This window comes from Tachypleus tridentatus, chromosome 3, assembly GCF_004210375.1.
Source record: "Tachypleus tridentatus isolate NWPU-2018 chromosome 3, ASM421037v1, whole genome shotgun sequence".
Taxonomy (NCBI): Eukaryota; Metazoa; Arthropoda; class Merostomata; order Xiphosura; family Limulidae; genus Tachypleus; species Tachypleus tridentatus.
In genome coordinates, this window is record NC_134827.1 from 78,061,430 (window position 1) to 78,087,224 (window position 25,795).

Consider the following 25,795-nt stretch of genomic DNA (forward strand, 5'->3'; position numbering starts at 1 on the left):
AGGGGTAACAGATACAATTATACAGCAGATTGAAAAGTATACAAATGTTTCGTGACTTGGTTGGTCAAAATAACTGACAGTTTTCTTGATTATTTAGGTTAGTTTAACCAACAATATTCAAGTTTAAAAATGTATATAATTAATATGAATAAATATGAAAGTATACATAATTCATCAACTAAGCAACCGAACTTAAAATACTTTTAAACAACACAAAACAAGCTGTTTGAAGTCAAAATTATTGTTTTATTATCATAATATGAAATACCATACAGAGAAAGCAAGGGAAACAATGTATATATATTTCTAATAAAACAAGAGTAACATCTATATATATATAAAGATGAAATGTGTGTTTGTTTCCATCCTAACTCCTTTGAGTCTACTGGGCCATCTCAGCCGAATTGTGTATCTAATGAACTCTATGAACTATGGTGAATGCCCTCAGTGGTCAAAATTAAATTTAACCCCATTTCTTTTTGTTGAATTATTCCTACACCATCTCAAAAATCTTGGTAGTTTCACGTTTAAGACAACATAGAATATTTTGAATGGATTCCAGGTCCAAGTGTAAAAGTTGTTGGATTGTTTCTGAAACAACCATTTGGTTTGGTTTGTTTTGAATTTTGCGTAAGGCTACACGAGAACTATCTGCGCTAGCCGTTCATAATTTAACAGTGTAAGACTAGAAAGAAGGCAAATAGTTATCACCACTCACCGCCAACTCTTGGGTTACTCTTTTACCAACGAATAGTGGGATTGACTCACACTATAACGCCCACACGGCTGAAAGAGCGAGCATGTTTGGTGTGACGGGGATTCGAACCCGCGACTCTCGGATTATGAGTCGAGTATCTTAACCATCTGGCCATGCCGGGCCTCAAATAACCATGCTTTTCTCACGGTCAATGAGATGTAGGTGTTCAAGGATGGGATCACATCAATTTTGTTATTTGTTGGCAGACGTAAAGCAAGTGCTGTTTATGGAGAAACTTTGTTATAACGTTAAAAATTGGAGATAAAGTTCATGTTCAAGTTTTAACTTTGAAATATTTATTTGCTATTAAACTTACATTGTCTTAATTAGGTTTAAACATTCCTCGTTTGTTGACGGATGTTTCAGGTTGTACGACAGTCTTCAGGCAGTGAAGGGTGATATAGATGTTGTGTGCTGGAGCACCCCCATCTCGCTCTCCTACTTCCTATATATATTATTTTTATTTCTATTGCTATTCCTGGACTTTATTTATGTGAGACTGGTATGGAGGTTAAGACTGATAGACAGTGTATCCCCACCGTAATGCGGGTCCTAGTTTTTCAGTCATCTCCAAAACCTGTAATATATTTTGTATCCCACATTATAGCTGGAATCCTTTAAATTAGTGCAGCGTTTTTTATTTTGTTTCGACTTGTTTTTGGTTATAATAAACTAATATAGCTAGTCAGACATTTGGATTTGTTGTTTTTAACGCAGTTCTTTTGATTTGTTTTAATTTACTAAACTCTATCGGTTTTAATATTCTCTAAAATATATATATATATATACATGTATACTTAAATAGTAAGACATACCCACAGTCAGTATTGGTCCGTGATATAATATAGAAAACACAATACGATCGGTTAGACTAGTATGCGTTGATAAATCAGTCAACAAGCAACCCTCTTAGCATAGGATTTTGTCGTTTTTTTTGCTTGCAATGTTTGGAACGTAATAATCTAATCCGAGTGGAATCTTTCAGGACAAACCACAACACAAGTGAAGGTTACACTACTATATATTTTAAAGTTTTCTCTCTCTCTATTTATTTTTAATTGTTAAACACATATCCATACAACGGGTTATCCGTGTTGTGGCTATGGGGGTATCGAAATATTCTTTAAAATTGATTGCCCGGTTCTACCCAAAGTTTGTAGGTTCTTTGGCCCCATCTATTACGAAACCTTTAATATTTATACAATAACAGTTACAAAATAACAGTTTCACGTATACACCTACAGAGAATACTGTCAAAACCGACACTGAAAATACATACACAAGGCATTTATTTAAAAAAAATCCTTCAATATACCTTTCCTTTCCGAGTCACAAAGGCACGATTTTATTACTACTGACATTAAAGTCTAAGACCAGTCTCTTCATCTTGTTGTGAACACTGAAACCTATACTTTTGAAGAGAAGTTCGTAAATATCTGATTACAACGTGTAAAGTTTATTCACGCCATATGACATAGAATAGCAGAAGATATGTTCTTATGACTCTTATTATGATACATTTAGAGTTAAAATTACGTAGACAATTATTTAAAAACAAAATCGATATAACATATATCTTTTCCCGCTGATAACTCGACACATTTTAGGTTTTTTCCTCAGAAAGTTTGTTTGTTTGTTTTGAATTTTGCGCAAAGCTGCTCGAAAGTTATCTGCGCTAGCCGTCCCTAATTTATCAGTGTAAGACTAGATGGAAGGCAACTAGTCATCGCCATCCACCGCCAACTTTTGGGCTACATTTTTACCAACAAATAGTTAGACTGATCGTCACATTATAATGCCCCCCATGGCTGAAAGGCCGAGCATGTTTGGTGTGACGGGGATTTGAACCCGCGACCCTCAGATTACAAGTCGAGTGTCTTAACCACCTGGCCATGCCGGTCTATTTTCAGAGAGAAAGAGGAATATTGTTGCCTCTTTTAAAAATGAATGACATTCACACTTATTCCTACGCTATGTTGGATTAATTACGTTACCTGTTCGATGTTATGCCAGAATTATACATCATTCATCATAACCTTTTAACTGCAACGTTTTCATTGGTTGTTGAACGTGAAGTTGAACTATAGCGTTCTGACAACACTATATTGTTTGACAAAGTGTCAGTTTTCATTTGAAAATTAAATTTTCTCGGTAGAATATATGTCAGTCATAAATGTAGCGAAACAGTGACTACATCAACAGCTTTGTTTTGAACCGTGACTTGTAATTTTATGTAGTATATTATCTAGATATTTTCATTAATTAATAAATTGTCTCACTTTACATATTATTCACTTTAAAATGCAGTAGTTATATACTGTACGTGGATTTATTTGATAATACGTTATGGTGTCTGCCTAGCACAGGCACATGGTGCACATACACAAATTTTCTTCGATACAGTGTTTATCGATAAAGTACACAATCGTATGAAAAGAAATCGAAATTTACTGAACGCGAAATTTCTTAGAAACAACAGAGTAAACCCAAAGTTACAACACAAATCACTATGTAACCACCTTGTTCTTTACTTTCGTCACCTCCATTGATTACATTTATAATCACCTTGTTCTTTACCTTCGTCACCTCCATTGTTTACACTTATAACCACCTTATTCTTTACCTTTTATTACCTCCATTGGTTGCACTTGTCAATGCACAATATTTTTATTATTTGATTCCGGAGCCGTACAAACACGGGCGCAAACGAGAAATATGAATGGATTTATGAGCAAAGTCAAAAAAGTGAGAAAGATTTAGAGACGGACTATAAAATTGATCCATTTCACCTTAAGTCACTGTTCAACAGATATCGGGGTGGTTTTTAATACCTTGTTTTCATCAAAAGGAGAGAATGGATTTGAGAAATACTGGGTCAGAGGGGAATAAGGCGTAAGTCTCAAAGCAGTGGCATTAGGAGGGAACTGAAAGTGGGTCGTTATCCGAGAAGAATGACACGGACTTGTGAGGTCGGTGGGACTTAAAGGACTCCAAATCGGTAAAGGTATCAATGCACTTTTACCCTGTGGTAAATATGGACTGCTGAACGTAACTACTGGAGTTTGAAGAGAAACAAGTCCGTTCTCGGACAACCTTCGAGAATTTGATGAATTACACGGAACAGGTAATATAGGTGGTGGTTTTAGTTTTGTTTTAGAAGTTGATGAAACCACTACTGAAGAAGATGTAACTGGATCACCGGTAACTGGTGAGGTTAAAGATGTCGTCTTGGTGTTTGATCTTTGTTCTACTTTCATCCTTTTAGTTTGCGGAATAAAAGAAAATCTGTCCTCGGTGATGTCATTTCGAATTTGTTCCATTTGTGGGCATTCTTCTTCGTTTGACCTCTTAACCCCAGTTTCCCTCGACGTTAAAGTGTTTACGAGTGGTGATATATGAATCACAGGAAGTGAAGCACTGCACTTCCTTCTTTCCGTATTACTGGTTTTCTTTTCACCATCTTCTCCTGGGACTAATGGGACATCATGTTGGTGAGAAGGATCCATTTCACTTTCAGAAGAGATTTTTGTGTGTGGTACTGATAGAAAGAGACTTTGGGAAATGGCTCCACCTGATTTTCTGATGTTCTCCATTTTTATACGGAAAGGAATTTTGTTTTCGGTTTTCACGACGTCAGGGAACGACACAAAACGATAAACGAATTTTTGGCCTAATACCTTTTTAATAATGTTTTTATCATAATAGTATCTCAGAGCACGGCTAAGCTTGTCGTAATTCATATTCAATTTGTTCTTTCGGAGCCCCCACATATGAGCCACCTCTTCTGAATTCACCAATTTGAATTCCCCTGAATTGTTTGTCCATGTTATAATATGATTGTACTGGTCGCTAAGCAGCAACTCGAGTAGAAACTGCCACAAAGTAATACTCGTATCCATACCTAATGGAAGACATAAAATAAATAAAAACTATCACTGAACCGTTAGGTAATTCTAACACTGTAGTGTTACTAAAGGAAATAAAAAAATCCAATATATTATACATATACGTATATATCTCGATAAATTCTCTTTTAAATCATTAGATCAACAACGAACAAAATAATGATTTCTTCAAACATAGTTATAAAGAAGCTGGATTAACAAAGCAAATTATTATATCACGAAAACCTAAAACAAAATAAAGCCGTGTGTTTATAATCATATTTCCGTGAACTTAATGTATATACCCTCGCAGTTTAGAAGTAATAACAAAACGATAAAATTCACAATCTATAATAAGTCTGAAATTTAAAAGAAGTCCTTTGTAAAGACGTCTGAAATGTTACATATATAAAACTAGACTGTTGAAAATGTATATTCTATAATAAATCTCAAATGTTACAGAGATAAAAGATGTCGTTAGAAAGTTTAATATCTAATTTAATGTTTCACACATTACATATCCTGAAAAATGCTTTATATAAACTATAAAATTATCAACAGCAAAGAAATAACTAAGATCGCTTTTAATGTGCTAATAACAAAACAATCCCAAAATTATGATATTTCAAAGAAATCCTATCGAACCAACTCCATGATCCCCACGACACAACACGAACAGTATGTGGTAAACTTTACTTCACGTTTACCAAAGCACGTAGTCCATCAAATGAGGACACTCATAAAGTATCGAAATTATTTTTACAAACAACATTCTCCGTCGCCTGTTATTTAATACTTCAAGAGGAAATACCCTATTACACCCACTTGTCTCTGTAGTCCTCGATTCTTATCTTTCACACCAACCCTACTGTCGTGCTAATAATACTTATAAAATGATGTTATGAAACATTGCACTATTAAGATAACAGGAGAACTGCAGGATTCTGTAAAATAATCATATCGACAAATATTTAGTTTTCTTCTTGAATGCAGTGTCGATATTTATGTAAAGGTTTGACGTATTAGTAAAAGAATTATCGTGAAATAAACAGTAATTGCAAAAAATTAAACATATTTATTTATCCTTCTGTGATTAAAAAAAAGATTAAAATATTATTAGATATGGCATTGTTCTGGTAAAATATTATTAGATGTGGCATTGTTCTGGTAAAATATTAGATGTGGAATTGTTCTGGTAAAATATTATTAGATGTGGCATTGTTCTGGTAAAATATTATTAGATGTGGCATTGTTCTGGTAAAATATTAGATGTGGAATTGTTCTGGTAAAATATTATTAGATGTGGCATTGTTCTGGTAAAATATTAGATGTGGCATTGTGCTGGTAAAATATTATTAGATATGGCATTGTTCTGGTAAAATATTATTAGATATGGCGTTGTTCTGATAAAATATTATTAGATGTGGCATTGCTCTAGTAAAATATTATTAGATGTGTCATTGTTCTGGTAAAATATTATTAGATATGGCATTGTTCTGGTAAAATATTAGATGTGGAATTGTTCTGGTAAAATATTATTAGATGTGGCATTGCTCTAGTAAAATATTATTAGATGTGGCATTGTTCTGGTAAAATATTATTAGATGTGGCATTGTTCTGGTAAAATATTATTAGATATGGCATTGTTCTGGTAAAATATTATTAGATGTGGCATTGTTCTGGTAAAATATTAGATGTGGAATTGTTCTGGTAAAATATTAGATGTGGAATTGTTCTGGTAATATATTATTAGATGTGGCATTGCTCTAGTAAAATATTATTAGATGTGGCATTGTTCTGGTAAAATATTAGATGTGGCATTGTGCTGGTAAAATATTATTAGATATGGCATTGTTCTGGTAAAATATTATTAGATATGGCATTGTTCTGGTAAAATATTATTAGATATGGCGTTGTTCTGATAAAATATTATTAGATGTGGGATTGCTCTAGTAAAATATTATCAGATGTGGAATTGTTCTGGTAAAATATTATTAGATGTGGCATTGTTCTGGTAAAATATTAGATGTGGCATTGTGCTGGTAAAATATTATTAGATATGGCATTGTTCTGGTAAAATATTATTAGATGTGGCATTGTTCTGGTAAAATATTAGATGTGGCATTGTGCTGGTAAAATATTATTAGATATGGCATTGTTCTGGTAAAATATTATTAGATATGGCGTTGTTCTGATAAAATATTATTAGATGTGGGATTGCTCTAGTAAAATATTATCAGATGTGGAATTGTTCTGGTAAAATATTATTAGATGTGGCATTGTTCTGGTAAAATATTAGATGTGGCATTGTGCTGGTAAAATATTATTAGATATGGCATTGTTCTGGTAAAATATTATTAGATATGGCATTGTTCTGGTAAAATATTATTAGATATGGCGTTGTTCTGATAAAATATTATTAGATGTGGCATTGCTCTAGTAAAATATTATTAGATGTGGAATTGTTCTGGTAAAATATTATTAGATGTGGCATTGTTCTGGTAAAATATTATTAGATATGGCATTGTTCTGGTAAATATTATTAGATATGGCGTTGTTCTGATAAAATATTATTAGATGTGGCATTGCTCTAGTAAAATATTATTAGATGTGGCATTGTTCTGGTAAAATATTATTAGATATGGCATTGTTCTGGTAAAATATTAGATGTGGAATTGTTCTGGTAAAATATTATTAGATGTGGCATTGCTCTGGTAAAATATTATTAGATGTGGCATTGTTCTGGTAAAATATTATTAGATGTGGCATTGTTCTGGTAAAATATTATCAGATATGGCATTGTTCTGGTAAAATATTATTAGATGTGGCATTGTTCTGGTAAAATATTAGATGTGGAATTGTTCTGGTAAAATATTATTAGATGTGGCATTGTTCTGGTAAAATATTAGATATGGCATTGTTCTGGTAAAATATTATTAGATATGGCGTTGTTCTGATAAAATATTATTAGATGTGGCATTGCTCTAGTAAAATATTATTAGATGTGTCATTGTTCTGGTAAAATATTATTAGATATGGCATTGTTCTGGTAAAATATTAGATGTGGAATTGTTCTGGTAAAATATTATTAGATGTGGCATTGCTCTAGTAAAATATTATTAGATGTGGCATTGTTCTGGTAAAATATTATTAGATGTGGCATTGTTCTGGTAAAATATTATTAGATATGGCATTGTTCTGGTAAAATATTATTAGATGTGGCATTGTTCTGGTAAAATATTAGATGTGGAATTGTTCTGGTAAAATATTAGATGTGGAATTGTTCTGGTAAAATATTATTAGATGTGGCATTGCTCTAGTAAAATATTATTAGATGTGGCATTGTTCTGGTAAAATATTAGATGTGGCATTGTGCTGGTAAAATATTATTAGATATGGCATTGTTCTGGTAAAATATTATTAGATATGGCATTGTTCTGGTAAAATATTATTAGATATGGCGTTGTTCTGATAAAATATTATTAGATGTGGGATTGCTCTAGTAAAATATTATCAGATGTGGAATTGTTCTGGTAAAATATTATTAGATGTGGCATTGTTCTGGTAAAATATTAGATGTGGCATTGTGCTGGTAAAATATTATTAGATATGGCATTGTTCTGGTAAAATATTATTAGATATGGCGTTGTTCTGATAAAATATTATTAGATGTGGCATTGCTCTAGTAAAATATTATTAGATGTGTCATTGTTCTGGTAAAATATTATTAGATATGGCATTGTTCTGGTAAAATATTATTAGATGTGGCATTGTTCTGGTAAAATATTAGATGTGGAATTGTTCTGGTAAAATATTATTAGATGTGGCATTGCTCTAGTAAAATATTATTAGATGTGGCATTGTTCTGGTAAAATATTATTAGATGTGGCATTGTTCTGGTAAAATATTATTAGATATGGCATTGTTCTGGTAAAATATTATTAGATATGGCATTGTTCTGGTAAAATATTATTAGATGTGGCATTGTTCTGGTAAAATATTAGATGTGGAATTGTTCTGGTAAAATATTATTAGATGTGGCATTGCTCTAGTAAAATATTATTAGATGTGGCATTGTTCTGGTAAAATATTAGATGTGGCATTGTGCTGGTAAAATATTATTAGATATGGCATTGTTCTGGTAAAATATTATTAGATATGGCGTTGTTCTGATAAAATATTATTAGATGTGGGATTGCTCTAGTAAAATATTATCAGATGTGGAATTGTTCTGGTAAAATATTATTAGATGTGGCATTGTTCTGGTAAAATATTAGATGTGGCATTGTGCTGGTAAAATATTATTAGATATGGCATTGTTCTGGTAAAATATTATTAGATATGGCATTGTTCTGGTAAAATATTATTAGATATGGCGTTGTTCTGATAAAATATTATTAGATGTGGCATTGCTCTAGTAAAATATTATTAGATGTGGAATTGTTCTGGTAAAATATTATTAGATGTGGCATTGTTCTGGTAAAATATTATTAGATATGGCATTGTTCTGGTAAATATTATTAGATATGGCGTTGTTCTGATAAAATATTATTAGATGTGGCATTGCTCTAGTAAAATATTATTAGATGTGGCATTGTTCTGGTAAAATATTATTAGATATGGCATTGTTCTGGTAAAATATTAGATGTGGAATTGTTCTGGTAAAATATTATTAGATGTGGCATTGCTCTAGTAAAATATTATTAGATGTGGCATTGTTCTGGTAAAATATTATTAGATGTGGCATTGTTCTGGTAAAATATTATCAGATATGGCATTGTTCTGGTAAAATATTATTAGATGTGGCATTGTTCTGGTAAAATATTAGATGTGGAATTGTTCTGGTAAAATATTATTAGATGTGGCATTGCTCTAGTAAAATATTATTAGATGTGGCATTGTTCTGGTAAAATATTATTAGATATGGCATTGTACTGGTAAAATATTATTAGATGTGGCATTGTTCTGGTAAAATATTAGATGTGGCATTGTGCTGGTAAAATATTATTAGATGTGGCATTGCTCTAGTAAAATATTATTAGATGTGGCATTGCTCTAGTAAAATATTATTAGATGTGGCATTGTTCTGGTAAAATATTATTAGATATGGCATTGCTCTAGTAAAATATTATTAGATGTGGCATTGTTCTGGTAAAATATTATTAGATATGGCATTGTACTGGTAAAATATTATTAGATGTGGAATTGTTCTGGTAAAATATTATTAGATATGGCATTGTACTGGTAAAATATTATTAGATGTGGAATTGTTCTGGTAAAATATTATTAGATGTGGCATTGCTCTAGTAAAATATTATTAGATGTGGCATTGTTCTGGTAAAATATTATTAGATGTGGCATTGTACTGGTAAAATATTATTAGATGTGGCATTGTTCTGGTAAAATATTATTAGATGTGGCATTGTACTGGTAAAATATTATTAGATATGGCATTGTACTGGTAAAATATTATTAGATATGGCATTGTACTGGTAAAATATTATTAGATGTGGAATTGTTCTGGTAAAATATTATTAGATATGGCATTGTACTGGTAAAATATTATTAGATGTGGAATTGTTCTGGTAAAATATTATTAGATGTGGCATTGCTCTAGTAAAATATTATTAGATGTGGCATTGTTCTGGTAAAATATTATTAGATGTGGCATTGTACTGGTAAAATATTATTAGATGTGGCATTGTTCTGGTAAAATATTATTAGATGTGGCATTGTACTGGTAAAATATTATTAGATGTGGCATTGTTCTGGTAAAATATTATTAGATGTGGCATTGTACTGGTAAAATATTATTAGATGTGGCATTGTTCTGGTAAAATATTAGATGTGGCATTGTGCTGGTAAAATATTATTAGATATGGCATTGTTCTGGTAAAATATTATTAGATATGGCATTGTTCTGGTAAAATATTATTAGATATGGCGTTGTTCTGATAAAATATTATTAGATGTGGGATTGCTCTAGTAAAATATTATTAGATGTGGAATTGTTCTGGTAAAATATTATTAGATGTGGCATTGTTCTGGTAAAATATTAGATGTGGCATTGTGCTGGTAAAATATTATTAGATATGGCATTGTTCTGGTAAAATATTATTAGATATGGCATTGTTCTGGTAAAATATTATTAGATATGGCGTTGTTCTGATAAAATATTATTAGATGTGGCATTGCTCTAGTAAAATATTATTAGATGTGGAATTGTTCTGGTAAAATATTATTAGATGTGGCATTGTTCTGGTAAAATATTAGATGTGGCATTGTGCTGGTAAAATATTATTAGATATGGCATTGTTCTGGTAAAATATTATTAGATGTGGCATTGTTCTGGTAAAATATTATTAGATATGGCGTTGTTCTGATAAAATATTATTAGATATGGCATTGTGCTGGTAAAATATTATTAGATATGGCATTGTTCTGGTAAAATATTATTAGATGTGGCATTGTTCTGGTAAAATATTATTAGATATGGCATTGTTCTGGTAAAATATTATTAGATATGGCATTGTGCTGGTAAAATATTATTAGATATGGCATTGTTCTGGTAAAATATTATTAGATGTGGCATTGTTCTGGTAAAATATTATTAGATGTGGCATTGTTCTGGTAAAATATTATTAGATATGGCATTGTGCTGGTAAAATATTATTAGATATGGCATTGTTCTGGTAAAATATTATTAGATGTGGCATTGTTCTGGTAAAATATTATTAGATATGGCGTTGTTCTGATAAAATATTATTAGATGTGGCATTGCTCTAGTAAAATATTATTAGATGTGGCATTGTTCTGGTAAAATATTATTAGATATGGCATTGTTCTGGTAAAATATTATTAGATATGGCATTGTGCTGGTAAAATATTATTAGATGTGGCATTGCTCTAGTAAAATATTATTAGATGTGGCATTGTTCTGGTAAAATATTATTAGATATGGCATTGTTCTGGTAAAATATTATTAGATGTGGCATTGCTCTAGTAAAATATTATTAGATGTGTCATTGTTCTGGTAAAATATTATTAGATATGGCATTGTTCTGGTAAAATATTATTAGATGTGGCATTGTTCTGGTAAAATATTATTAGATGTGGCATTGTTCTGGTAAAATATTATTAGATGTGGCATTGTTCTGGTAAAATATTATTAGATGTGGCATTGTTCTAGTAAAATATTATTAGATATGGCATTGTTCTGGTAAAATATTATTAGATGTGGCATTGTTCTGGTAAAATATTATTAGATGTGGCATTGCTCTAGTAAAATATTATTAGATGTGGCATTGTTCTGGTAAAATATTATTAGATATGGCATTGTACTGGTAAAATATTATTAGATGTGGCATTGTTCTGGTAAAATATTATTAGATATGGCATTGTTCTGGTAAAATATTATTAGATATGGCATTGTTGTGGTAAAATATTAGATGTGGCATTGTGCTGGTAAAATATTATTAGATATGGCATTGTTCTGGTAAAATATTATTAGATATGGCATTGTTCTGGTAAAATATTATTAGATATGGCGTTGTTCTGATAAAATATTATTAGATGTGGCATTGCTCTAGTAAAATATTATTAGATGTGGAATTGTTCTGGTAAAATATTATTAGATGTGGCATTGTTCTGGTAAAATATTAGATGTGGCATTGTGCTGGTAAAATATTATTAGATATGGCATTGTTCTGGTAAAATATTATTAGATGTGGCATTGTTCTGGTAAAATATTATTAGATATGGCGTTGTTCTGATAAAATATTATTAGATATGGCATTGTGCTGGTAAAATATTATTAGATGTGGCATTGTTCTGGTAAAATATTATTAGATGTGGCATTGTTCTGGTAAAATATTATTAGATATGGCATTGTTCTGGTAAAATATTATTAGATATGGCATTGTGCTGGTAAAATATTATTAGATATGGCATTGTTCTGGTAAAATATTATTAGATGTGGCATTGTTCTGGTAAAATATTATTAGATGTGGCATTGTTCTGGTAAAATATTATTAGATATGGCATTGTGCTGGTAAAATATTATTAGATATGGCATTGTTCTGGTAAAATATTATTAGATGTGGCATTGTTCTGGTAAAATATTATTAGATATGGCGTTGTTCTGATAAAATATTATTAGATGTGGCATTGCTCTAGTAAAATATTATTATATGTGGCATTGTTCTGGTAAAATATTATTAGATATGGCATTGTTCTGGTAAAATATTATTAGATATGGCATTGTGCTGGTAAAATATTATTAGATGTGGCATTGCTCTAGTAAAATATTATTAGATGTGGCATTGTTCTGGTAAAATATTATTAGATATGGCATTGTTCTGGTAAAATATTATTAGATGTGGCATTGCTCTAGTAAAATATTATTAGATGTGTCATTGTTCTGGTAAAATATTATTAGATATGGCATTGTTCTGGTAAAATATTATTAGATGTGGCATTGTTCTGGTAAAATATTATTAGATGTGGCATTGTTCTGGTAAAATATTATTAGATGTGGCATTGTTCTGGTAAAATATTATTAGATGTGGCATTGTTCTAGTAAAATATTATTAGATATGGCATTGTTCTGGTAAAATATTATTAGATGTGGCATTGTTCTGGTAAAATATTATTAGATGTGGCATTGTTCTGGTAAAATATTATTAGATATGGCATTGTTCTGGTAAAATATTATTAGACGTAGCATATTTTTGGTAAAATGGATTGGAACTAACAATCAAACACCCTAATTACGTGTCTAATTACAAAACATTAGTTTCTACTGTTTCGTTAGTTACGTATTCTCAGCCATTGTCTTGCTTCTACTTATCAGAGCTTTGATTTAGTTGAACCCGACACTTGGGTACAACTAATCTGTGTGGTACTTACATTCAAACGTGCAATGAGAGTCTTAAATACTAAACACTGAAACTCGAATGGAGTATTTGATACTTAACGGTGTGACCACAGTGGTAACACGTGGTTAATGGTGAATCAATATCATTTATTATAACGACGTGTAGTATACGTGTTTGCTAAGAAAAGCAACATATTCGTTTAAGAGAGAAACGAGAAAATGATCCTCTCATTCCAATAAGTATTTAGTATTCTTAGTAAATACTTCTCAAGGACTTCTGTATTAATAGGTATGACGCCACTATTGTTTCCACGAGTTAAGACTAAACCAACCTTTATAATAATTGCGAAGATAATAATTAGATGTTCTGTATCTAGTCATGAAACATAGAGCATTAAGTCGACTATCGCAACATAAAGCTGTTGAAACTCTGGTCATTAAAACGAGTTAGAAATCGATAAGAAACCTGTTATTTTATTGTTACACACGCAAAGTCACGAAATCTATTCACGTTTTCTAATAGCAGAGATGAATTAAGTTCGACGGGGTCCACAGATGTTACTGCATAATCAGTTTCTTCTTCCATTAATTGTTCTACTACTTTCGTGGTGCTATAACTAGATGCTAATAAACATTTATGATAATTTTGTCAGGACTTAACTGAGATAAAACTTCTCCAATTGAGCACAATTCGGTAAAACCTATCGGTTTATTCCAGTCAGCATAGTTGCACGTCACTTGTTTATTTTATGTATTGTTCTCTTAATTATATATATATATTTCGATTGCGAAGCCCCGAGATTTAGCTCCAAACGTTAGTGCACTAGACCGGTCCTAACATAAAATGTTTCAAAAAATTCTATAAAAAAACGTCGCTGAAATTTCTTTTCCATTTCCACCGCTAGAAACCGGCCTTCGCTACCCGTGGTTGTATAGAATATAGATGGCGAATTTTGTAGCTTTGTGTTTAATTCTAAACAAACAAACACCATTATTTTCCAGAGTGTTTCGATTCATATAATTCATTTTAGAGTTGGTAAACTTAAAGAAAAATCAAATCCAACATGGAGAGAAATACCAAGAACTACTTTTTATTTTGTTTTTTTTTTAATTTCGCGCAAAGCTACTCGAGGACTACTTGCGCTAGCCGTTCCTAATTTAACAGTGTAAAACTAGAAGGAAGGCAGCTAGTCATCACCACCCACCGCCAACTCTTGGGTTACTCTTTTACCAACAAATAATGAGATTGACCGTCACATTATAACACCCACACAGATGAAAGGGCAAGCATGTTTGATGTGACGGGAATTCGAACCCGTGACTCTCGAATTACGAGTCGTGTGCCTTAACCACCTGGCCATGCCGGTCCCGTAAAAAGTTCATGAGTTATTGTGCTGGAAATTAAAACACAGTTATCCAAACCTCACTTTTTAGAAATTCACTTTCAGTCAAAGCGTAAAGAAGTCGTTACAGTTTAATGGTCATTCAGAAGTACGCACGTGCTATATGATTCCAATTTCTACCAAATTTAGACACATCGGGAAGCATCTGTCTATTAGAGAATATAAAACTTAGTAGAAGTAGGTCAAAGAACAATTCGGAAAACAGAGGTTGCAGAGAAATGAAGAGGAAATAGTGAAGTCTAATTACGAAATCATAGCGCGTGCAATTTTAGTGATCCTTCCTTTAGGCCTAGCATTGCTTGGTGGTAGGACGTTTGACTCGCAATATGTGGGTCACGAGTTGAAATCGTACTGCTAAACATATTCGCCCTTTTCAGCTGTGGTGGCGAGGATATAAATCCAACTTTTCTTCGATAAAGATCGACCCAAGGTTTGACATTTTATTTTGTTTTCTAGACTGTCATTTCTAAATGAAGGACGGTTAGCGCAGATAGTCCTCGAGTAGCTTCGTGCCAAATTCAATAAATAAACATTCCATATTAAGCTTTAATATGCACAGCAAGCCATAAACAGACTCTTCAGAAAACCGGAATAAAAGGCATACAAATTAAATGTTGTTATTTACTGTAATTAAAACAACAACAAATGTATTGTGCATTAAGAATTCGGATCAGCCCAGTATACTATAGTGATGAAATCAGAATTCTATTCCGTGATGATAAACCTTCAACCGTTCTTTTAGAAATGCTAGCATCCAAACTCATAATAGGAGAGAGAAGAGCGCGTGAGAACAAAGCAGTCGCTTCAAGAAGATAGTACCGTAGCTGAATTAAAGGTCAGAAAGGTTATAACAACACATGGCAACACCAATAACAGGTCGTCTACATTATTAACAGTTTCGGTTTTTGACTGGAATAAGACGGACATTCGCTATTATTCCCACGTGCATGCGTGACCCAAAAGTTTAAAAAAAAATGCACTATCGACGAAACTTAAGGTATTTTTTCTCATCACAGGCCTCACACAACACGTGAATAATAAAGCCATTGTATAACACAGTTATTTTCTTTCGTTCGATAAATAACGGTAGAAAAGATGCAGGTCTCACCCAACAGATGATATTTTAACAGATCAAACTCATGTTTGACCAAAATTTATTTCCTTTTCACACAGTTTTCGTATCCCCATCACAGCAAACATGCTCGCCCTCCCAGCTGTGGGGGCGTTATAATGTAACGGTCAATCCCACTTTTCGTTGGTAAAAGAGTAGCGCAAGAGTTGGCGGTGGGTGGTGATGACTAGCTGCCTTCCCTCTAGTCTTACACTTCTAAATTAGGGACGGCTAGCACAGATAGCCCTCGAGTAGCTTTGTGCGAAATTCTAAAAAAACAAAAACAAAACAAGCCTTACTTGTGAAACATGTAAATCAGAACTTGAAAACAAATTAATTAAAATCAATATATTACTTGACCCTATAAACCACATTTTTAAGTCAGCGGCAATACATTTATTTTTATTTCATCTTTTTAAATTATTTATTATTATTTTAAATAATTATTAGTTAAAATAGTTTAGTAATTCAATTTATCGTGTTTTTTGAATATATTTAGCGTCACTGGATTATCACTAATATCCAGTACAAGACTAACCTATAAATGCAGGTAGCAAAGTTCGTGTTTTTCATTTCAACACTTCACACTAAGCGTTGAGTTTACATTAAACTGTAAGCGTGTGTGTTTTTTTCTCATAGTAAAGCCTCATCGGGGTATTTGCTGTATCCACCGACGGGAATCGAACCCCTGATTTTAGCATTGTAAATCCGTAGGCTTACCGCTGTTACACCTAGCGGAAGACAGCTGTGAGTAGGTGAATATTGTATGATGAACTACGATTTTGCAATTGTTATTTTTTATGTTATTGGTTTGGTTTGGTTTGTTTTGAATTTTGCGCAAAGCTACACGAACGCTATCTGCGCTAGCCGTCCCTAATTTTGCAGTGAAAGACTAGAGGGAACCCATCATTACCCACCGCCAATTCTTGGACTACTCTTTTACCAACAAATAGTGGAAATGACCGTAATTTATAACGCCCTCACGGCTGAAAGGACGAACATGTTTGGTGTGACGGGGATCGAACCCGCGTCCCTCGGATTATGAGTCGATTGCCTTAACCATGCCGAGTCACGATTTTTGGAGTAAAAACATAATTAGAATCTATCTTTACTTTATATATATGCAAAATTAATTTTCTAACGCAAAGACACCGCAGTGAATCGAACCCCAGATATCAGTGTTATAAGTTCGTATTACAACAGGGCTACTTAAACTCTGATTGAGTTCCTGTGTGGAAATTGGTCAAAGATCAAATTCGAGAAACAAGTCATGGAAGCAAACGTAGAGAAAATGGGGACATACATTTTTTTCCTTTTACATAATATGTGACTTTCAATCACCCAATAAAATGTATTTAAAATATCCAGAAGTTTATTTAGTTCTCTGTTGATCATTTCCTAAGTTTATGTGTGTGTGTTTTTATTGCAAAGCCTCGTCGGGCTATCTGCTGTGTCCACCGAGGGGAATCGAACCCCTGATTTCCTAAGTTTGTAGCTTCATGCACTGATAACTTTCTGTTCAATGGCGTGTATTGAGTGAACTTTAAGACAACACGTATTTTCATAGTTAAAAAAGGAAATGCGTTATCTTCATTGTTTGATTTGTAAAGTAAGCTTGAAATATTTGTCAATTAACCTATTTTTGAAACTCTTTGTAAAATAATTATTGCTCCTCAAAAAAAGTTTTTTTTTTTTTTATTTAGAATTAAGCATAAAGATACGCATGCTAGTCTGCAGACAAACCGTTGTGCCACTGGGAGGCCCCTAAAAACAAAACAACTTTTCAGCGATTGTGTAAGTTTGTTCAGTTTGTTTTAAGGTTCGCCCAAAAGCTACACGAGTGTTATCTTGGCTAACCGTCCCTAATTTATCAGTTTAAGACTAGAGAGACGAATAATGGGATTGACCGTAACATAATAACACCTACATGGCAGAAAGGGCGAACATATTTGGTAGAAAGAGGATTCGAACCCACGTTACTCTGATCGCTAGTCGAGCGCCCTAACCATCTGGCCATACAACGCCCACTCGTCATGGATTTCGTTGAAACAGTAAGGGCAATCTACTCACCTGACAAAACGCTGAGCTAATATCAGCAGGGAGACATAAATTGACTAGCAACCAGTAAACAAGAAATACTGCGTCTTCCACAAATTTGATAAAGAGAAAGATGAAAATACTGGAATCAGACCTATATAAAGACCTTACTGAAGGGTCAAATCGGGGGGGGGGGGTATAATTAAAGTAATTGTCATAGAGGTCCTTCCTTTCGCCTTATTGGTCACCAACAGTTGGAGGACATTTTCTAATGTTCCTTTTGGCTTGCTACTTCCATAAACGTACAGCCAGAACACCCTAAATTTTCACGTACACTGACCTAATAAACAAGGATAACCACAACAAAATATGTACCTAGTACTCACATATCTAAAAACCTACAGGGGAGGCAACAGGGCGTCACGTGATAATGTCTCGTGCTTTACACCTCAATCAAACCAACATTTGTTGCTTTCGTTCACGAGCATATGTGTTCCTATTCAAGAAAATTGTTAATAAATCACCCGGCTTCATGAGCACTGGCAGTTCGCGAAAAGCCTCTTCGACACTGTATGAGGCAGATGTGGTGTGGTTTACATATTGTCTTTCTGCTTTCACTCTTGGATTTTTCAGAGTTACAAACGAACGAATAGCCAGATAAGAGTTTTACAAAAGATGCAAACGTACAAGACCCAAACTAAGAACACGTCTAAAATAAGTGAAAGCAGTACGGCAAGGGATAAATCCGTCCAAAAAAAAACCCTGTAAAACCCATCTGTGTGGAGCCTAATGGCCATGGAACTAAAGATAGTTTTCATATTGTTTTAAACACGAATGTATAAATGCCATTCCACGTTCAGACAATAGCCGAAAATACCTTAATGACTCATATTTACAAACAGAAACGGAAACCTCCTCATAGCTCGTTTTGTTTTTTTTTCTAAATGCATGCTACCATATGCCTTTTACACATACGTGTAACAGTGCTAAACAGGGCAGAACCTTGGCTGTGCTGTAAGCAGGGTTTTACAGCGAATTTCTGGAAGTAATTATTATCTCCCCATTCAACCGTGTATCCCATGATATTTAAATGTACACATTCTATAGGGAAGATTAACTTTGAACAAATAGCCTCGGGAGAAACTTAAATTACTTTTCTTTAATGGCTATGACACAAGAGTCTTAATTGAACTACGAGTATTCTAAACCTCCGTTAATATGGTAAAAAAATTAGGCTTAGTTCATCGAAAAAAGAAAGAGTACCTGTTAAAATGCTTTAACTACCATCGTTTAAATGCTATACATCACCTCCACAATCTCAGTAGCATAGCGGCATGTCTTCGGACTTACAACGCTATAAGCCAGTTTTTAGATATCCGAGGTGGGCAGAACTCATTGAGTAGCTTTGTGCTTAACTTCAAACAAAAATAAATATATAAATAAATCTTACAGCAAAATAAAATTGAAATCTAAACAACGTATAAAATATTGTACATTTAAAAGGACCTGATAGAGTTTATTTGTTGTGTTTTTATACATAATGAACTACCTGTTTTTAGGGTTATAAGCTTTCAGATTTGCAGCTAAGACACTAGAAGGCAAGTGATAGAGAGAAAATATCAAATGCACATCTAAACTGTTTTAAAAAAATTTCTTTTAATTACAAACACCAGGATGAAAACTTTAACTTCCTGTTTCTCGAAGCCAATTTTCAAGTTTCGTCACAATTAAAATAACTGTTAATTTCGTCCTTCCATAATTAGTTGCAAATTTATCTATAGTAAACTGTATTTCAGTAATTTTTCTAAATTTTGGTGCAGATGTTGTGTATATAGTTATTTCTATCATGAGTATAAATTCAATGTTCGAAAAATCATAAATGTACCTCCCCCAGTGGCTCAGCAATAAATCTCAGGGCTTATCATATTACAAATCCGATTTCGATACCCACAGTGGGCATAGCACAGACAGCCCATTGTGTAGCTTTCTGCTTATCACGAAAAAACAACAAACGGAGCTTAGTAATTCCTCCATGTTGCCCCTATCTTTATTATTAGACCCGGAATGGCCAAGCGTGTTAAGGCGTACGACTCGTAATCCGTGGGTCGCGGGTTCGAATCCCAGTCGCACCAAACATGCTCGCCCTTTCAGCCGTGGGGGCGTTATAATGTGACGGTCAATCCCACTACTCGTTGGTAAAAGAGTAGCCCAAGAGTTTGCGGTGGGTGGTGATGACTAGCTGCCTTCCCTTTAGTCTTACACTGCTAAATTAGGGACGGCTAGCACAGATAGCCCTCGAGAACTTTGTGCGAAATTCAAACCAAACAAACAAACAAACCTTTATTATTCTGAAGAAGAATAGTCAATTATTCGAAAGCGCTCGAATTTTGGGTCTCCTTTTGAAAATATAGCCCGTGTCTTGTCAGGTGTTCTTCCGATGAGGCACGAAAACAGCGCTAACAGATAAGTTACTCAACTGATGACCTATGACACAGTGGCCATAGAAACCCTTTTTAGTGTTCCTGTTACTCTTCAGTGAGAGTATTTAATTATAGTTCTTACTGTAGAATTTCAGCAGATTTTGTGATAGAGGTTATTATATAATTAGGTAAAGATTGCATACACAGAAGTTTGTACTAGTTTGGCAACTCGTCCGTTTTCATTGCACGAAGTATGGCAAAGCCCACCTCATAGGGTCACGCACACTGACACCAATTCGTATTAAGTCGGGTTCCCTATCTTAAACACGCCATTCAGAATTATTATTGCCATACATACTATACAGATTAGGGGATAAAACACCAACAGCTCGTACTAGTAAGGACATTTTATAGACATTACTTTATGTATTACATATATTATAGGATAACGGACGAAAATTCTGCGCTAATATGGGCATCCCAGTAAAATTTACTTTCCCCACATTTAAACAATCGTGTCACGATATACACAACTAAATTCCTTTACCAAACACACGTCGAGAACATCAAAATCACAGATTTGGTTTATCCAGATTTTGATCTGAAGAAAGTGATAAAAATGAAAGTATATTAGTGTTGTTTATTAATCGGAAGAGTCGCCACAAAAAACAAAAACACTGGAACTTATGACTCGAACTTTATTTAATTATTTACGAGTTTTTGAAAACAGTGAAAAATATTTAATTAGAAAAACCAACATTAAAGTCAGAAGTAAGAGTGTGAAGAAAGTTCATAAATGAGACTTATAAAAATAAGGTATTTAAACCTGAGGTTTAAGCGTAAGGTATTATCTAATGATCTCTTTTGTTAGGAATCAAGCACAAAGCTACACTATGGACTATCTGTGCTTTACACACCACGGGTATCGAAACCCGATTTCTAGCTGTGTGAGTCCGCAGACATACCGCTGTGCTCCTGGGGAGAGCTATGTAATGATGGGTGACTGTATATTAATAAATTACTTTGATTAAACTTTGCGTTTCTTGGTAAAAGTTTTTCTGTGCATAGATATCTCTAATTTCAACTGATAGACTATAGCCATCCATAATTTAAAATTATAGATTATAGTCATTCCTAATTCGAAATTATAGACTACAATCACTCTTAATTTAAAATAACAAAGCATTGCCATCCATAATTTCAACTAACAGACTATAGCCTTCCCTAATTTGGACTGACTGACTATAGTCATCTCTAATTTGAACTAATGGATTGCAGTCATCCTTGATTTGAACTAATGGACTGTATTCATCCCTAATTTGAACCAATGGACTGTATTCAACCCTAATTTGAACTAATGGACTGTATTCAACCCTAATTTGAACTAATGGACTGTATTCATCCTTAATTTGAACTAATGGACTGTAGTCATCCCTAATTGATTATAGCCATCCCTAATACGAATCAACTGACTATATCCATCCCAAATACGAACCAACTGATTATAACACAGCGGGTAGTCAACGCTATCTGGAGCTAACATGAGCTGCTCTTGTTCGACTGAATCGATTATCCAGCAAGGATCCAAGAATGGATCCTCTCGCTCACATTCTGAGCACGCTAACCATTATGAGTGACAAACATTTAACCTTCTGATGTTACTTATGTTGTCATGGTTATTAATTTAATTATCACTGAGTTTTAAGTAATTGGAAGCATTCATGGAGTTCACCATGTTAAGTTTTTATGAAGAAAAATCCCAGTTGAGCCAGTGGATAAAATTTTCTAACAAGAATCATTGGGGTCGAATTTCCGCCCTACCACAAAACACAGTCAATCTCAAAATAATAGCAATAATAAAAAAGATGTTATAAACTAGTTAGCAACTAGCGTACAGTAATAAAGAAACATAAAGTATACTTCATTTACGTTGTAGATTATTAACCATGGAAACCATTCTCTTACGATTTTGTTCCTCAGTGTGACAGTGACATGCATACGGATTTAGGTTAAACTCTGAAGTTCGATTCCAGCGGTCGCCGCAGCAGAAAGCCTAATGTGGCTTTGTTCAAAAAACAAACAAAACTCCTATACTTTTAACATGTTTTTTAAAGACTTTTTCAAATGCTTTTTGTTTTCTTCTCCGATTTGTTTGTTTTTTGAATTTCGCGTAAAGCTACACGAGGGTTATCTGTGCTAGCCATCCCTAATTTAGCAGTGTAAGACTAGAGGGAAGGCAGCTAGTCATCACTACTCTAGCATGTTTGGTGTGAGGGGGATGAAATGCGCTGGAAGTCTTTGATTTAATGTTACTGACAATATGAAAACGTATCCATTATCCTTCATTGGCATAAACAAATTTTTCTACGTAGTGTAAAAAGCCTGTTCTTCGTAATAAAACTAATCAACTTCCAGCTTCACATGGCTCGAGGCACTTCACACCTGACATTTGTCTCTAAATGTCTCTCAAGTTCACTTGTCGTCATGCTAAAGATGCTTGCTCTCGTTTTATTTGCAATAAAAGTCGTCAGTAGATCACCATTTACATTCTTTCTCTTGGAATGACAAACTACACTTTGTATGGTGTATGTCATACCTACACTTTGTATGGTTTATGTCATACCTACACTGGTATGTTTAAGGTTGGCTTTACTGAAAAAGTAAAACAAAAAATTAATACTTTTTAATTATTTTTTAAACCAATACTAAAACACTTTTAGATTTTAAGGGATGACTATACGTTTAGCTGCATTTATTACTTTAATATTCTGACTTCATTATAAATGTAAGGAGAGAATAATAACAGAAGGAAATTAAACCGTATTGCTAAGCCTAAGTAAATGAAATTATGAAAGTTATGTAGTTTTTTTTCGAAACGAAACAAAAGGTGTTTAAATACCAGTTTAAATACCAGTTTCTTAGGTGTTTAAATACCAGTTTCTCAAATTGATCGTCAGTCTTCTCAATCAGACAGCAAGAAGAAACCATAATTTATCATCTCAGAAAGTTAACGAAGACAGAAAGGAATGCGTGCAGTTTCCGCTTAAAAAAGCACCAACCGCCATTAAAACGTAGGCAGCCCACTCGAACCTTTTATCTCTGCTTCTGATATTTAGGGTTAAGTGCGGAAACAGCTTTACGCAAGAGAAAGACTGCAGAACCGCTATTAAGCCGTTCCACTTGTGATCCATGATGACGTTCTTAACAGAACATTGCTCTGAACTCAAATAATTGTTCGTTTGTTTCTTTTTGAATTTCGCGCAAAACTACATAAGGGCTACTTGCACTAGCCGTCCATAATTTTACAGTGTAAGACTAGAGGGAAGGAAGCTAGTAATCCACCATCCACCACTAACGCTTGGGCTACTCTTTTTACCAACCAATAGCGGGATTGATCGTTACGAAAGGGCGAGCATGTTTGCTGTGATGGGGATACGAAAACTGTGTGAAAAGGAGATAAATTTTGGTCAAACGTATGAAAAAATCTAGTTTTCATTTGATAATTCTAACGTTTTGAAAACTTACACGTTTACTTAATTTATGATTTACTCCGAACATACAGAGATTGAAAAACCCTCGCAAATTAATGTTTATTTTCTGGTTTTCTTATCATTTCTGATCAAAGCTTAACCTGGGCGACTTTTGTGTATCAGTTCCCCAGCTGAAAGAACAGAGGAACGACAACTAGTCAATACCACCAATAGTCAGTTTTTAGGTTATCATAGTCTTGTAGAATGGAACAGATATTTCTTTTATTCATTTCTCGACGTGTAATAATTAGTTGGTTCTCAAAATAACAGATGTGTAACTTAAGGTGGTCTCGGAACCGTGGGACCATCCCTTGAATCAGCCACCGATTAGATTCGCATTATCGATGCGCATGAGTGCTATGCTACGTCCGGCCACGCAAATTAAACGAACAATATAAAACGTAATAATCAGGGACAAATGCTTTTTACTTATATTATGAGCACTTGCAAAATAACAGATACGAAAAGAAACAAGATGGTATCTTCAATAGCCGCGGCACTTAAAATTCTGTAAGGCAAGATTGTTTTGGATTGTTTTGAATTTCGCGCAAAGTTACACGAGAGCTATTTGCGCTAGTCGTTCCTAGTTTAGCAGTGCAAGACTAGAAGGAAAGCAGCTAGTCACCACCATCCACCGCCAACTCTTGGGCTACTCTTTTACCAACGAATAGTGGGATTGACCGTCACATTATAATGGTCCCACCGCTGAAAGGACGAGAATGTTTGATGCGAAGGGGATTCGAACCCGCGACCCTTTGAATACGAGTCGAGTGCCTTATCCACGTGGGCATGCCAGCCCCGATTAAGGTAGGATTAGAGTAAATTAATTTAAAAGGCGTTTTTTTGTTACATTTTTGTGCAACAGCAATAACAAGCGTGGGGCGCACGTATAATGACTCGAGTTTATTAATAATCAGGATATCTACCAGCGCACCGTCATATAGACGGGCTTTCAATAAATTAATCCATGAGACCTTGGACATGGCCAAATACACCAATCGAAAGGGTTTGACCTCCCGAATCTAAAACTATACTTGGATCTAATTTGATCAGAAAATAAAAGAGCAATGAGCTAAAAGTTCGCACTTGAAAAATCACACAATCACTCACATTAAAAAAATGAACAACTCAGAGCCGTTCTATGAGCCGATGTGCCGCAGCTAAAAATCAGTACAGCGCAAAAACGTGTAGCTGTATGAACGTACAAAGCTGTTAAGGAAGAAATGGGTTTCCAAGTCACTACTTTTCTTTACTTTCAGCTTAACACTAAACTTTTAGGCTTATGGGTTGCGAATTGAGATAAAATTTCGTAATATGACACTTAATGATTACCTGATTGACTTCTTATCCAATTTTTTTTCTGAATCGTGAACACAACCACAAGGTTCGAAACATTTATTTTCTCCTGCCTTCCACTGGCTCTTCAAACGACAACAGCTTGTGATATGCTAACACACAGAACGCTTTGAGGTAATAAAATCACATGTACTTTGACTCAATCGTTGCGTAGTTATCCAAGTATGCAGATGTCTGTTATCTTGAAGGTACAACGTCTCAACCATTTCGTTCAGCATATTGCTCTCGTGAAAAGTAACTCCTGCTTCACTAAACCTAGAGGTCTGTTCTAAGAAACGCGCGTGACTTGACGTAGGCACTTTACCTCATCACGTGACCGGCGAAGTAAATTGACACTTACGTCAGCCCACAATGATTACTCTGGGAAGGCACGCGACCTTGTGGCGGCCATCTGTGTTGACCAGTTAGCTTTATACAGTTAG

At 33.9% G+C, this 25,795-nt stretch overlaps 1 protein-coding gene across 4 annotated transcripts; it reads right to left on the reverse strand.

Annotated features, from left to right (window-relative positions):
* Positions 1–225: 225 nt before the first annotated feature.
* LOC143247267 (uncharacterized) lies at positions 226–25,795 on the reverse strand. 4 transcript variants are annotated; one of them, XM_076495024.1, is made up of 2 exons: positions 25,350–25,756; positions 226–4,658 (listed from the first exon to the last, which is right to left on the reverse strand). In XM_076495024.1, the coding sequence occupies exon 2, from the start codon at positions 4,654–4,656 to the stop codon at positions 3,553–3,555; it is 1,104 nt and encodes a 367-aa protein (XP_076351139.1). In that variant the 5' UTR covers positions 4,657–4,658; positions 25,350–25,756; the 3' UTR covers positions 226–3,552. The 4 variants fall into 4 exon arrangements, 3 of the variants coding, with proteins under 3 accessions (XP_076351139.1, XP_076351140.1, XP_076351141.1); XM_076495025.1 differs by lacking the exon at positions 25,350–25,756 and adding an exon at positions 16,028–16,262; XM_076495026.1 differs by lacking the exon at positions 25,350–25,756 and adding an exon at positions 5,291–5,320.